The sequence below is a fragment of the Phyllobates terribilis genome, unplaced genomic scaffold, assembly GCF_046119375.1.
Source record: "Phyllobates terribilis strain yellow unplaced genomic scaffold, ASM4611937v1 Scaffold_7__3_contigs__length_470593459, whole genome shotgun sequence".
Taxonomy (NCBI): Eukaryota; Metazoa; Chordata; class Amphibia; order Anura; family Dendrobatidae; genus Phyllobates; species Phyllobates terribilis.
The window spans coordinates 147,534,417-147,548,829 of NW_027362767.1; the positions used below are offsets into that span (position 1 = coordinate 147,534,417).

Sequence of the window (14,413 nt, forward strand, 5' to 3'; positions counted from 1 at the left end):
ACAGAAGCCTCCACTTGCCACGGAGACAGTCACAGTCATATGTGGAGAGGGAACACTAACGCCAAGGGCAGCCTCTCCTACAGGCCTAATGTCTTAGGACTCTACAACCTTTGCCGGACAAAGACCGTCAGGGTGTTCCAAACAACCGCAGAGAGTCCGCAATCCGATTTTATGACTGAGTTCCGGCCCCTGCTTTGCCTGACGAACATGGTCAACCTTCATGGATTCTGTGCGGGTAGCTGCCTCTACAGGCTGGGGAACAGGAGATTTTTGGGAGGACAGGACCTGACGTGACGGTTTACCTCTACGCCTTGCTCGTCTGGACTGCCTCTTGAGGTTGGGAAGGGAAGTCTTCTGCGGAGCATTGTCATCCTCTGTGGATTCTGCATGGGCAGCAGCCTCTTCAGGCTGGGGAACTGGTGGGCTACCTACACGCATCACCCATCTGGACTGCTCCAGGATATTGGGAAGGGAAGCTTTAGCAGAAGATTCAGGGTTAGGGTTATCAAAGACCATTAAAAAGGCCACCAGGAAGGCCTGCAGGTCAGAGACGATTGGATCCCTTGCTTCCCATAGGGGGGTGACCCAATTTAAGGCATCATCTGCTAAGTAGGACATCAGAAATGCCACTTGAACCTGATCAGTGGGAAAATAATTGGCATAGAATTTGAAATGTAGCATGCATTGCTCCACAAAAGCACGGCTTTGTTTTGGATCCCCATAGTACCGTGGTGGATCCGCCAGACCGAGTGCTGATAGCTCCATTTGGGCGGGTGCGTAAATCGCCTGGACCTCAGCTTGGGAAAAAAAATTTCTTGGTGCATATATTCGCCAGACAAGGATTCAAATGTCTCCAAACGCGAAGGGACGTGGGACTCAATGGGGACCATGGCCTGAGCAAACTGTTACGCTCATACCCGGACTGTTTGGCGTGAGCATGGTTAGTGGTCCCTCTGGGCCACGAACCGAGGAGTGCCTGGAGGGGCGTGACTAGGGATCTCGCCAGATCCGACCACAGACGCACGGTGGCTTAATCGACTCCGTAGTCCAAGGAGGGACGTTGGAGGTGGCCCAGGTGCTACTCCAGGTCAGACCCCGGTTACACAGCTGTTGACCCACACCGGGGAATGCAGGAACGGGCAGGTTTGGCTAGTATGCAGACAGGCGGGTACTGACAGGCACGGCTGGTATACAGACAGGCGGGTACTGGCAGGTAGGTAAACAGGCTGGATAGGGACCAGTACAGCCTGGGATACAGGAACAGAACCGCAGGTGCGGAGGGGAAGCGGAGCAGGGCAGAGCAGAACAGAGCAGAGCTGCAGGTGCGGAGGGGAAGCGGAGCAGAGCAGAGCTGCAAGTTCGCAGGGGAGGTGGAGCAGGGCAGAGCCGCAGGTTCGGAGGGGAAGCAGGGCAGGGTAGGGCAGAGCCGCAGGTGCGGAGGGGAAGTGGAGCAGGGCAGGGCAGAGCAGAGCCGCAGGTGCGGAGGGGGGAAGCGAAGCAGGGCAGAATGGAGCAGAGCCGCAGGTGCAAAGGGGAAGCAGAGCAGAGCCGCAGGTGCGGAGGGGAAGCGGAGCAGAGCCGCAGGTGCTGAGGGGAAGCGGAGCAGAGCCGCAGGTGCGGAGGGGAAGCGGAGCAGAGCAGAGCTGCAAGTTCGGAGGGGAGGTGGAGCAGGGCAGAGCCGTAGGTGCGGAGGGGAAGCAGGGCAGGGTAGAGCAGAGCCGCAGGTGCGAAGGGGAAGCAGAGCAGAGCCGCAGGTGCGGAGGGGAAGCGGAGCAGAGCAGAGCTGCAAGTTCGGAGGGGAGGTGGAGCAGGGCAGAGCCACAGGTGCGGAGGGGAAGCAGGGCAGGGTAGAGCAGAGCCGCAGGTGCGGAGGGGAAGTGGAGTAGGGCAGGGCAGAGCAGAGCCGCAGGTGCGGAGGGGGGAAGCGAAGCAGGGCAGAATGGAGCAGAGCCGCAGGTGCGAAGGGGAAGCGGAGCAGAGCCGCAGGTGCGGAGGGGAAGCGGAGCAGAGCTGCAGGTGCGGAGGGGAAGCGGAGCAGAGCCGCAGGTGCGGAGGGGAAGCAGAGCAGAGCCGCAGGTGCGGAGGGGAAGCGGAGCAGAGCAGAGCCGCAGGTGCAGAGGGGAAGGGGAGTAGGGCAGAGCAGAGCCGCAGGTGCAGAGGGGAAACGGAACAGGGCAGAGCAGAGCCGCTGGTGCGGAGAGGAAGTGGAGCAGAGCAGTGCCACAGGAGTGGACAGACAGGACAGGGCTCTGTTCACATGGAACACACAGGGACAAGGAAACACAGGAAGACAGCTAGAACACAGGAGGTAAATACGGAGGCAGGGAAACGGGACAAGCAGAACCAGATACACACAAGGTACTTGCTATGAAGTAGCGAGTGGACACAAAACTCACAGACAGAAGTACAGAGACAACGAGTAAGAGTTAGGTACAGGTTCAGACACTGCAGGAAAAGGGAAGGATCGGACATGGAGACAAACAGGTAATGGGCTAGGACACAGTTCAGACAGGAACGAGATACAGGAACGAGCCTGGGCATGTAGCCCCCAGGGTGGCGGAAATAGACTAGAAGTCACAGAAACAGGTAACGGGCCTGGGTACTCAGCCCCCAGGGTGGCGGAAAAAGACTAGAAGTCACAGATACAGGTAACGGGCCTGGGTACTCAGCCCCCAGGCTGGCGGAAACAGGCAAGATTCAGGACAGGACCTGGCAACTCACAGTTGCACAGAACACACTGTAAGAAAGTGTTGCTCAGGCACCTCCCACTGGGTGGAGGAGGTTTAAGTATCCAGTGACTCACAGCAATAGGCTGGGGACCCATTAGGACTGCGCACACTAACTTTAAGAATCAGGAAGTTCCAGCACCGCCGCCCTAAGCCAGCAGACAAGAGACATGCACACAGCAAGTAGAGGAGCATAGTGCACAGCCTGGACTGGTAGGTAAGTTGGCGGTCTTGCATGGTGGATGGTAAGCCATGCCAGAACGCCGGCAGGGATGTTACACTGCCTCCCAAAAATTGGAATAGAAAGCGATCAAAAAATGTCATGTGCCCGAAAATGGTACCAATAAAAACGTCAACTCTCAAAATATGGCAATGCAAAAACTAGTTTTTGCAAAAAAAAACATCTTTTAGTGTGTGACAGCAGCCAAACATAAAAACCCGATATAAATCCGGTACCACTGTAATCACACCAACCCGAAGAATAAACTCATCTAATCACTTATACCGCACGAGGATTGGCGTAAAAAATAAATAAAACCAATTCTTCACCTGCTGTTGATTTGTTCATTTTGCCTCTCAAAAATCGCAGTAAGACACGGCTCACATTTATCCTGCGCTCTGCGCTGAGTGCTTGCACCAGGATTTCCATGTAAATCTCTGAAATACAATTGTGCTCAAAAGTTTACATACTCCAGCAGAATTTTTCCTTTCTTGGCCTTGTTTTTCATTGTCATTAAGATTTAAAAAGAGAAAACACAGTAGTTTGACAATAAATGGCTTCACCCAACCAATAACCATGAGTGGAAAAAAAGATTTTTTGTTATCATTCATATTCTCTGAAACAAGGCCAAGAAAGGAAAAATTCTGCCGGGGTATGTAAACTTTTCAGCACAACTGTACGTGATTCAGACGGAACCCCCAGCGGAAGATATAATGAGGCAGAAGGAGGCACTGTGGACGCCGTCTGTACTATGATCCAATGGTGTCCGTCTTTTTAGGCGTGCATAAAAGTGCTGTTGGCCACAGTTTTGTGCGCTACTGAAAAGAAGAAGACTGCTGAACAGACACCAGACAGAGTCCAGAGTAACTCTGATGCCTCACTATAGTGAATGGATCCCTCAAAGGTTTCATCTTAATCACTCTACTCGGAGATTTAGATGGAAAGTAAGTGCTCAGCGTAGAGCGCCGGATAAATGTGATTCAAAATGTTATGTAAAATGTTCCCAATAAAAGCTTCAACTCAATCCACAAAAAAAGCCCCCACTCAGGTCTGTTATTGGAAATATAGGGGGCTTCCACATTACTGGTAGTACAAAGGCTCTGGAAAAGCGCTGTGGCTCCTTGCCCCCCAAAAGATATCCAGAAAATTATGCGCTCCCAAATCCAAATTCCGCCCTCCCTTCTGAGTCCCAGTGTGTCTAAACCACATTTAGAAACTACATGTTTGGCATTCCTGTAGCGATGAGAGCCTGCCTAATTTACGGGTACGTGTCTCCAGAAGCACGAGCTGGGAACAATGTACAGGCACTACAACGTACTGGTCACTATAACGTACTGGTCACTACAACGGCAGTGTGCAATTTTCACTGAGCAACATCCACTGCTGCTTGTTTCTGGAAGACACCCATGGAGTCAAAATCGTCATTACACCTGTAAATAAATTCCCAAAGGGGTATAATTTCTAAAATGGGGTCATTTGAGGGGGATTCTGCTATCCAAGCACTTAGGGGCTCTGTATATGGAGTCTGCAAGTTATTCTAGGAAAATCTGCGCTCCAGGAGGCAAATAGCGCTCCATCACTTCCGAGTCTCGCAGTGTGGCTAAGCAGTACTGTACAGCCATACATGGGCTATTTCTACATTCAGCAGAAATTGGGATACAAATTTTGGTGGCATTTTTACCCATTTTCCAGTGTGAAAATGTAAAATTTTGGGGCTAAAACAAAATTTTGGTAGTAAAAATGGAATCATTTTTTATTCACTGCCCAATGGTATAAAATGATAAGAAACACCTGTTGTGTCAATATGATCACTACATCTGACGCCACTTATTGGGGGTTCAGCTGGCTCTACCAATGTGACATGGCACCCTCAAACCAGCCCAGCAAAATCTGAACTCCAATATGGCACTTCTTTCCTTCTGAGCTTTGCATTGTGCTTCAAAGGTAGTTTTTGACCACAAATGGGGTATCAGCGTACTCAGGAGAAATTGCACAACAAACTTTGGGGTCCATTTTCTCATGTTACCCTTGTGAAAATGCAATATTTAGGGCTAAAAAACATTTTTGTGGGAAAAATGTGATTTTTTTTATTTTCACGGCTTAACGTTATAAACTTCTGTGAAGCACCTGGGGGTTCAAGGTGCTCACTACACATCTATATAAGTTCCCTGAGGGGTCTAGTTTTCAAAATAGTGTCACTTGTTGGGGGGTTTCGACAGTTTAGGCACATCAGGGGCTCTCCAAACATGACATGGCATCCGCTAATTATTCCAGCAAATTTTGCATTCAAAAAGTCAAATGGCGCTCCTTCCCTTCCAGATCCTGCCATGCGCACAAACAGTAGTTTTCCTCCACATATTGGGTATCTGCGTACTCAGGAGAAATTGCACAACAAATTGTATGAAGCAATTTCTCCTGTTACCCTAGTGAAAATGCAAATTATGGGGCTAAAAAAACATTTTTTTGGAAACATGTGATTTTCTTTATTTTCACGGCTCAACATTATAAACTTCTGTGAAGCACCTGGGGGTTCAAGGTGCTCACCACACATCTAAATAAGTTACCTGAGGGGGTCTAGTTTCCAAAATAGTGTCACTTGTGGGGGGTTTCCACTGTTTAGGCACAACAGGGGCTCTCCAAACGCGACATGGCTTCCGCTAATTATGCCAGCAAATTTTGCATTCAAAAAGTCAAATGCCGCTCCTTCCCTTCCAAGCCCTGCCGTGCGCCCAGTAGTTTTCCTCCACATTTTGGGTATTGGTGTACTCAGGAGAAAGTGCACAACAAATTGGTGCAATTTCTCCTGTTACCCTTATGAAAATGCAAAATCTGGAGCTAAAAAACATTTTTGTGGGAAAATGTGATTTTTTTTTATTATAACGGCTCAACGTTCTAAACGTCTGTGAAGCACCTGGGGGTTGAAGGTGCTCACCACACATCAAGATATGTTCCCTGAGGACTCTGGTTTCCAAAATGGTGTCACTTGTGGGGGGGTTTCGACAGTTTAGGCACATCAGGGGCTCTCCAAATGTGACATGGCGTCCGCTAATTATTCCAGCAAATTTTACATTCAAAAAGTCAAACGGCGCTCCTTCCCTTCTGAACTCTGCCGTGTGCCCAAACAGTAGTTTTACTCCATATATGGGGTATCAGTGTACTCAGGAGAAACTGCACAACAAATTGTATGGTGAAATTTCCCCCGTTACCCTTGTGATAATGCAAAATTTGGGGCTAACAAATATTTTTGTGGGAAAAATTTGATTTTTTTTTATTATCATGGCTCAACATTATAAACTTCTGTGAAGTGCCAGGGGGTTCAAGGTGCTCACCACACATCTATACAAGTTCCTTGAGGGGTCTAGTTTCCAGAATGGTGTCATTTGTAAGGGGTTTCCACAGTTTAGGCACGCGACATTGTGTCCGCTAATTATGCCAGCAAATTTTACATTCAAAAAGTCAAATGGCGCTCCTTCCCTTCCAAGCCCTGCCGTGCGCCCAAACAGTGGTTTTCCCCCACATGGGGTGTATCAGTGTGCTCAGGAGAAATTGCAAAACTAATTTTGGAATCCATTTTCTCATGTGAAAGTAAAAAAAATGAGTCTAAGGAAAAATTTGTGTAAAAAACAAGCTAATGTTTATTTTTTCCATCCACATTCCATTAATTTCCATGCAGCACCTTAAGAGTTAATAAACTTCTTGAATGTGCTTTTGAGCACCTTGAGGGGTGCAGTTTTTAGAATGGTGTCACTTTTGGGTATTTTTTATCATATAGACCGATCAAGGTAATTTCAAATGTGACGTGGTCCGTAAAAAAAATGGTTTTCTAAATTTTGTTGTAAAAATGAGAAATTGCTTTTAACCCTTCTAACTTCCTAACAAAAAAAAATTATGTTTCAGAAATTGTGCTGATGTAAAGTAGACATGTGGGAAATGTTATTTATTAACTATTTTGTGTGACATATCTCTCTGATTTAAGGGCATAAAAATTAAGTTTGAAAATTGCAAAATTTTTTAAATTTTCGCCAAATTCCCTATTTTTTCACAAATAAACGCAAGTGATATCAAAGAAATTAAACCACTATCACGAAGTACAATATGTAATGAAAAAACAATCTCAGAATCACTGGGACCTGCTGAAGCGTTCCAGAGTTATTACCTCATAAAGTGACACTGGTCAGAATTCAAAAAATTGGCCCGGTCAGTAAGACCAAAAAAAACCCTTTTGGTCCCCACTGTATACACAGCCTGCAGACCAGGCAGCATCACAACAGGAGCTGTGCTGGATCAGTGAGATGAATCTGCTTTATTTTGTTACTGCTCTTCACTCTTCTTTGATGGTTTAAAATAATTTTTCTTCGCTAGACAACACCTTTTAGGAAAGGCTTAAAGTGATAGGGTAGGTGGTTACTTTTAGAATGGTGGGGGCCTGACTGCTGAGATCTCTTCCAATGAGATGAGATTGGATCTCTGCCAATGGGATGAAATTCCCACCAATGAAAAGAGATTTTAACCAATGAGATGAGATTCCCATTATTGAGATTTCCACCAGTGAGATAAGGTGACATCCCTACCATTGAGATGAGATCTCTTCCAAAGAGTTGAAATACCCTCCAAGGAGATGAGATCTCCACCGATGCGCTTTCCGCCAAAGAGATGAGATCACTACTAATGAGATGATGAGACCTCCACCAATGAAATTAGATCTTTACAAATGAGATGAAATCCCCACCAAAAATATGAAATCTCTATCAACGACATGAGATCACCACCAATGAAATGAGATCTCAACTGACTGGTTTGTCATGTAGCGCTCCGCAGTTCTGACGATCATTGGGGAATCTCAGCCTATTAAAAGAAAATCCCTTTAAGTGAGTGTCCTGTAAAACATCTACTTACAGAGAAGACCCTTTCTGGGTGGCCCTTGCCCCGCATGTTGGTGTCGTGGACCTGTTTTAGGACCATCCAAGCTTCATCATGTTTTCCGTTCTAGAAAAGATGTTGAAAAAGGTTAATAAATTTAGTGATGAGCAAGTATGTTCTGTTAACCCTTTCGCCGAGTATGCTCGGGCGAGTACCGAGTAGTTACAGCTGCTCGGTGATATGTTTGAATCGCTCCCGTGTGCATGATTTGCAACTGTTTGACAGCTTTACTACTTGTGAGGAATGTCTATTTCTTACACATTCCTCACATGTATTAAAGTTGTCAAACAATTGCAAATCATGCACACGGGAGTGATTTAAACATATCACCGAGCAGCTGTAACATATTCGGCGAAAGGGTTAACAGAACATACTCGCTCATCACTATTAATAATAAGTTACTGCACATACAGAAGAGTCCTATGGACATTACCGGCTCTGCTGATGTTACTGCACATACAGGAGAGTCCTATGGACACCACCGTCCCTGCTGATGTTACTGCACATACAGGAGAGTCCTATGGACACGACCGGCCCTGCTGATGTTACTGCACATACAGGAGAGTCCTATGGACACGACCGGCCCTGCTAATGTTACTGCACATACTGGAGAGTCCTATGGTCATCACCAGCCTGCTGATGTTACTGCACATACTGGAGAGTCCTATGGTCATCACCAGCCTGCTGATGTTACTGCACATACAGGAGAGTCCTATGGTCATCACCAGCCTGCTGATGTTACTGCACATACAGGAGAGTCCTATGGTCATCACCAGCCTGCTGATGTTACTGCACATACAGGAGGGTCCTATGGACACCACCGGCCCTGCTGATGTTACTGCACATACAGGAGAGTCCTATGGACATCACCAGCCCTGCTGATGTTACTGCACATACAGGGGAGTCCTATGGACATTACCGGCCCTGCTGATGTTACTGCACATACAGGAGAGTCCTATGGACACCACCAGCCCTGCTGATGTTACTGCACATACAGGAGAGTCCTATGGACACCACCGGCCCTGCTGATGTTACTGCACATACAGGAGAGTCCTATGGTCATCACCAGCCTGCTGATGTTACTGCACATACAGGAGAGTCCTATGGACACCACCAGCCCTGCTGATGTTAGTGCACATACAGGAGAGTCCTATGGACACCACTAGCCCTGCTGATGTTACTGCACATACAGGAGAGTCCTATGGACAAGACCGGCCCTGCTGATGTTACTGCACATACAGGAGAGTCCTATGGACACGACCGGCCCTGCTGATGTTACTGCACATATTGGAGAGTCCTATGGTCATCACCAGCCTGCTGATGTTACTGCACATACTGGAGAGTCCTATGGTCATCACCAGCCTGCTGATGTTACTGCACATACAGGAGAGTCCTATGGTCATCACCAGCCTGCTGATGTTACTGCACATACAGGAGAATCCTGCCCTGCTGATGTTACTGCACATCCAGGGGAGTCCTATGGTCATCACCAGCCCTGCTGATGTTACTGCACATACAGGAGAGTCCAGCCCTGCTGATGTTACTGCACATACAGGAGAGTCCTATGGTCATCACCAGCCTGCTGATGTTACTGCACATACAGGAGAGTCCAGTGGACATCACCGACCCTGCTGATGTTACTGCACATACAGGGGAGTCCTATAGTCATCACCAGCCCTGCTGATGTTACTGCACATACAGGAGAGTCCAATGGACATCACCGACCCTGCTGATGTTACTGCACATACAGGAGAGTCCTATGGACATCACCAGCCCTGCTGATGCTACTGCACATACAGGGGAGTCCTATGGTCATCACCAGCCCTGATGATGTTACTGCACATACAGGAGAGTCCAGCCCTGCTGATGTTACTGCACATACAGGAGAGTCCTATGGTCATCACCAGCCTGCTGATGTTACTGCACATACAGGAGAGTCCAGTGGACATCACCGACCCTGCTGATGTTACTGCACATACAGGAGAGTCCTATGGTCATCACCAGCCCTGCTGATGTTACTGCACATACAGGAGAGTCCAATGGACATCACCGACCCTGCTGATGTTACTGCACATACAGGAGAGTCCTATGGACACCACAGGGTCTAGTAGATGTTCCTCTAGATACATAAAATCATAATGTGTCTTCAGACATCTCAGAATATTCCTAAAAGTGGATGAATCTTATCCATACCTCGAGATAGAAACGCGGACTCTCCGGCATGGTGGTCAGAGCTCCAATGGCAAACACAGAAGGAAATGCACAGACCAAGACGAACACCCTCCAGCTGTGGAACTGGTACGCTGAGCCCATCTGGAAGCTCCACCCTGCGGGGAAAACGTGTAGCTATTATAACCTCCAATGTCAGCGGGTACGACTGCCATAGTCTAAGCCTAGACGTACTCTTCCCTGATGTCCGAAGATGTTGGGAAAAAGAAGGATCAGGCATATTGGATTTCAACATGCCTGATCATTTTGTTCTTAAAGGATTTGTCGGGGTTTAGAGAAACAACTTACCATAATGAGGGATGATTGCCCAGGCCATGGCGGAGGCGTAGATACCCCCGATCATCCAGAACATGGACAGCCAGCTCAGGTGCTCCCCTCGCTTTTCCTGAGCCAGGAATTCAGAAAAGTAGGAGAAGACGATAGGAATGGATCCACCGATGCTGCAATGAATATTAGGGACGTGAATTAGGAGAATGTGACTTATAGAGCGGCCACGAAAATACAGATCGCAGCTGTTATACATTATCTGACATTGTGGTCAGCGGCGGAGGAGCGCACGTACACTGCATTACACAGCTCACTGCAGCAGAGCACTAGTTACAGGATTCATGCTTGCTGTCAGTGAATTGGAAAAGTCACATTTAAGTCAAGGAGCAAAAATATCATAGAGATGAATGAGATCTTCACCCTGTGGCGCCTCCTCTGCGGTGAACCCTGTGTAGGACTGACGCTAGATCATGTGACCACAGGCACTGGGAGCTTCCCGGGAGGCGGGGCATTAAGTGATAACCAATCAGAGCCTCTCCTGCCCGTGCTGGGCAGCATAGAGGACTAATGACAGGAGGATAAATTGGCCAATCAGGTGAGGGGGGGGCGGAGTCTATTCAGCGCGGCTGCAAGAGTTAAAAAAGGCGAGGGAGTGACGAGTCGGGAGAGGAGGAGAGAGAGACAGAGCGGACGGCAGCTGCAGGGAGCCGGGAACTGCGGCAGGTGAGCGGCGCTGTGCGGAGTGTTCCCGCCTCCCCTCACCCCCGGCAGCCGGTAACCTGGTGTTAGGAGTTTTCCACTTCTTCACACTAAAGGCAGTCTACACATTTCCCAACCGTCCACTCTGAGAGAACCGCAACCGTCCGCTCTGAGAGAACTGCGACCGTCCGCTCTGAGAGAACCGCGACCGTCCGCTCTGAGAGAACCGCAACCGTCCGCTCTGAGAGACCCTCAACATCCGCTCTGAGAGAACCGCGACCGTCTGCTCTGAGAGACACGGGACCGTCCGCTCTGAGAGAACCGTGACCGTCCTCTCTGAGAGAACCGCAACCATCCGCGATGAGAAAGCCGCAACCGTCCGCTCTGAGAGAACCGCGACCGTTCGCTCTGAGAGAACCGCGACCGTCCGCTCTAAGAGACACGCGACCGTCCGCTCTGAGAGAACCGCGACCGTCCGCGATGAGAGACCCGCAACCGTCCGCTCTGAGAGAACCGCAACCGTTCGCTATGAGGGACCCGCGACCGTCCGTTCTGAGGGACCCGCGACCGTCCGTTCTGAGGGACTCGCGACTGTCCGCTCTGGAAAAACCACGACCGTCCGCGATGAGAGACCCGCGACCGCCCTCTCTGGGAGAATCGCGACCGTCTGCTGCGAGGGACCCGTGACCGCCTGCTCTGAGAGAACCGAGACCGTACGCTCTGAGGGACCTGCGACCGTCCTCTCTGAGAGAACCGTGACTGTCCGCTCTGAGAGAACCGCAACCGTCCGCTCTGAGAGAACCGTGACCGTCCACTCTGAGAGAACCGCAACCGTCCACTCTGAGAGAACCGCAACCGTCCACTCTGAGAGAACCGCGACGGTCCGCTCTGAGAGAACCGCGACCGTCCACTCTGAGAGAACCGCAACCGTCCGCTCTGAGAGAACCGCAACCGTCCGCTCTGAGAGAACCGCGACCGTCAGCTCTGAGAGAACCGCGACCGTCCGCTCTGAGAGAACCGCAACCGTCCGCTCTGAGAGAACCGCAACCGTCCACTCTGAGAGAACCGCGACCGTCCGCTCTGAGAGAACCGCGACCGTCCGCTCTGAGAGAACCGCGACCGTCCGCTCTGAGAGACACGTGACCGTCCGCGATGAGAGAGCTGCAACCGTCCGCGATGAGAGAGCCGCAACCGTCCGCTCTGAGAGAACCGCAACCATCCACTCTGAGAGAACCGCGACCGACCGCTCTAATAGAACCGCGACCGTCTGCTCTGAGAGACACGGGACCGTCCGCTCTGAGAGAACCGTGACCGTCCTCTCTGAGAGAACCGCAACCGTCCGCGATGAGAAAGCCGCAACCGTCCGCTCTGAGAGAACCGCGACGGTTCGCTCTGAGAGAACCGCGACCGTCCGCTCTAAGAGACACGCGACCGCCCGCTCTGAGAGAACCGCGACCGTCCGCGATGAGAGACCCGCAACCGTCCGCTCTGAGAGAACCGCGACCGTTCGCTATGAGAGATCCGCGACCGTCCGTTCTGAGGGACCCGCGACCGTCCGTTCTGAGGGACCCGCGACCGTCCGTTCTGAGGGACTCGCGACTGTCCGCTCTGGGAAAACCACGACCGTCCGCGATGAGAGACCCGCGACCACCCTCTCTGGGAGAATCGCGACCGTCCGCGATGAGAGACCCGCGACCGCCCTCTCTGGGAGAATCGCGACCGTCTGCTGCGAGGGACCCGTGACCGCCTGCTCTGAGAGAACCGAGACCGTACGCTCTGAGGGACCTGCGACCGTCCTCTCTGAGAGAACCGTGACCGTCCGCTCTGAGAGAACCGCAACTGTCCGCTCTGAGAGAACCATGACCGTCCACTCTGAGAGAACCGCAACCGTCCACTCTGAGAGAACCGCAACCGTCCACTCTGAGAGAACCGCGACCGTCCACTCTGAGAGAACCGCGACCGTCCGCTCTGAGAGAACCACGACCGTCCGCTCTGAGAGAACTGCGACCGTCCACTCTGAGAGAACCGCGACCGTCCGCTCTGAGAGAACCGCGACCGTCCGCTCTGAGAGAACCGCAACCGTCCGCTCTGAGAGAACCGCGACCGTCCACTCTGAGAGAACCGCAACCGTCCACTCTGAGAGAACCTCGATCGTCCGCTCTGAGAGAACCGCGACCGTCCACTCTGAGAGAACCGCAACCGTCAGCTCTGAGAGAACCGCGACCGTCCGCTCTGAGAGAACCGCGACCGTACGCTCTGAGAGAACCGCAACCGTCAGCTCTGAGAGAACCGCAACCGTCCGCTCTGAGAGAACCGCGACCGTCCGCTCTGAGAGAACCGCGACCGTCCGCTCTGAGAGAACCGCGACCGTCTGCTCTGAGAGAACCGCGACCGTCCGCTCTGAGGGACCCGCAACCGTCCGCTCTGAGAGAACCGCGACCGTCCGCTCTGAGAGAACCGCAACCGTCCGCTCTGAGAGAACCGCGACCGTCCACTCTGAGAGAACCGCAACCGTCCACTCTGAGAGAACCTCGATCGTCCGCTCTGAGAGACACGTGACCGTCCGCGATGAGAGAGCTGCAACCGTCCGCTCTGAGAGAACCGCAACCGTCCGCTCTGAGAGAACCGCAACCGTCCACTCTGAGAGAATCGCGACCGACCGCTCTAATAGAACCGCGACCGTCTGCTCTGAGAGACACGGGACCGTCCGCTCTGAGAGAACCGTGACCGTCCTCTCTGAGAGAACCGCAACCGTCCGCGATGAGAAAGCCGCAACCGTCCGCTCTGAGAGAACCGCGACCGTTCGCTCTGAGAGAACCACGACCGTCCGCTCTAAGAGACACGCGACCGTCCGCTCTGAGAGAACCGCGACCGTCCGCGATGAGAGACCCGCAACCGTCCGCTCTGAGAGAACCGCGACCGTTCTCTATGAGGGACCCGCGACCGTCCGTTCTGAGGGACCCGCGACCGTCCGTTCTGACGGACCCGCGACCGTCCGTTCTGAGGGACTCGCGACTGTCCGCTCTGGGAAAACCACGACCGTCCGCGATGAGAGACCCGCGACCGCCCTCTCTGGGAGAATCGCGACCGTCTGCTGCGAGGGACCCGTGACCGCCTGCTCTGAGAGAACCGAGACCATACGCTCTGAGGGACCTGCGACCCTCCTCTCTGAGAGAACCGTGACCGTCCGCTCTGAGAGAACCGCAACCGTCCGCTCTGAGAGAACCGCGACCGTCCACTCTGAGAGAACCGCAACCGTCCACTCTGAGAGAACCGCAACCGTCCACTCTGAGAGAACCGCGACCGTCCGCTCTGAGAGAACCGCGACCGTCCACTCTGAGAGAACCGCAAC

At 51.6% G+C, this 14,413-nt stretch overlaps 1 protein-coding gene across 2 annotated transcripts in view; it reads right to left on the reverse strand.

Moving 5' to 3' along the window:
- Nucleotides 1-14,413, reverse strand: part of SV2A (synaptic vesicle glycoprotein 2A) — a 197,602-nt gene that overhangs the window by 74,277 nt on the left and 108,912 nt on the right. For both annotated transcript variants that reach the window (XM_073639416.1, XM_073639418.1), the window contains exons 4-6: nucleotides 10,384-10,535; nucleotides 10,060-10,193; nucleotides 7,843-7,932 (exon numbers count right to left, since the gene is read on the reverse strand). In XM_073639416.1, coding sequence (XP_073495517.1) covers nucleotides 7,843-7,932; nucleotides 10,060-10,193; nucleotides 10,384-10,535 — 376 coding nt within the window. The remainder of the gene's footprint in view (nucleotides 1-7,842; nucleotides 7,933-10,059; nucleotides 10,194-10,383; nucleotides 10,536-14,413) is intronic.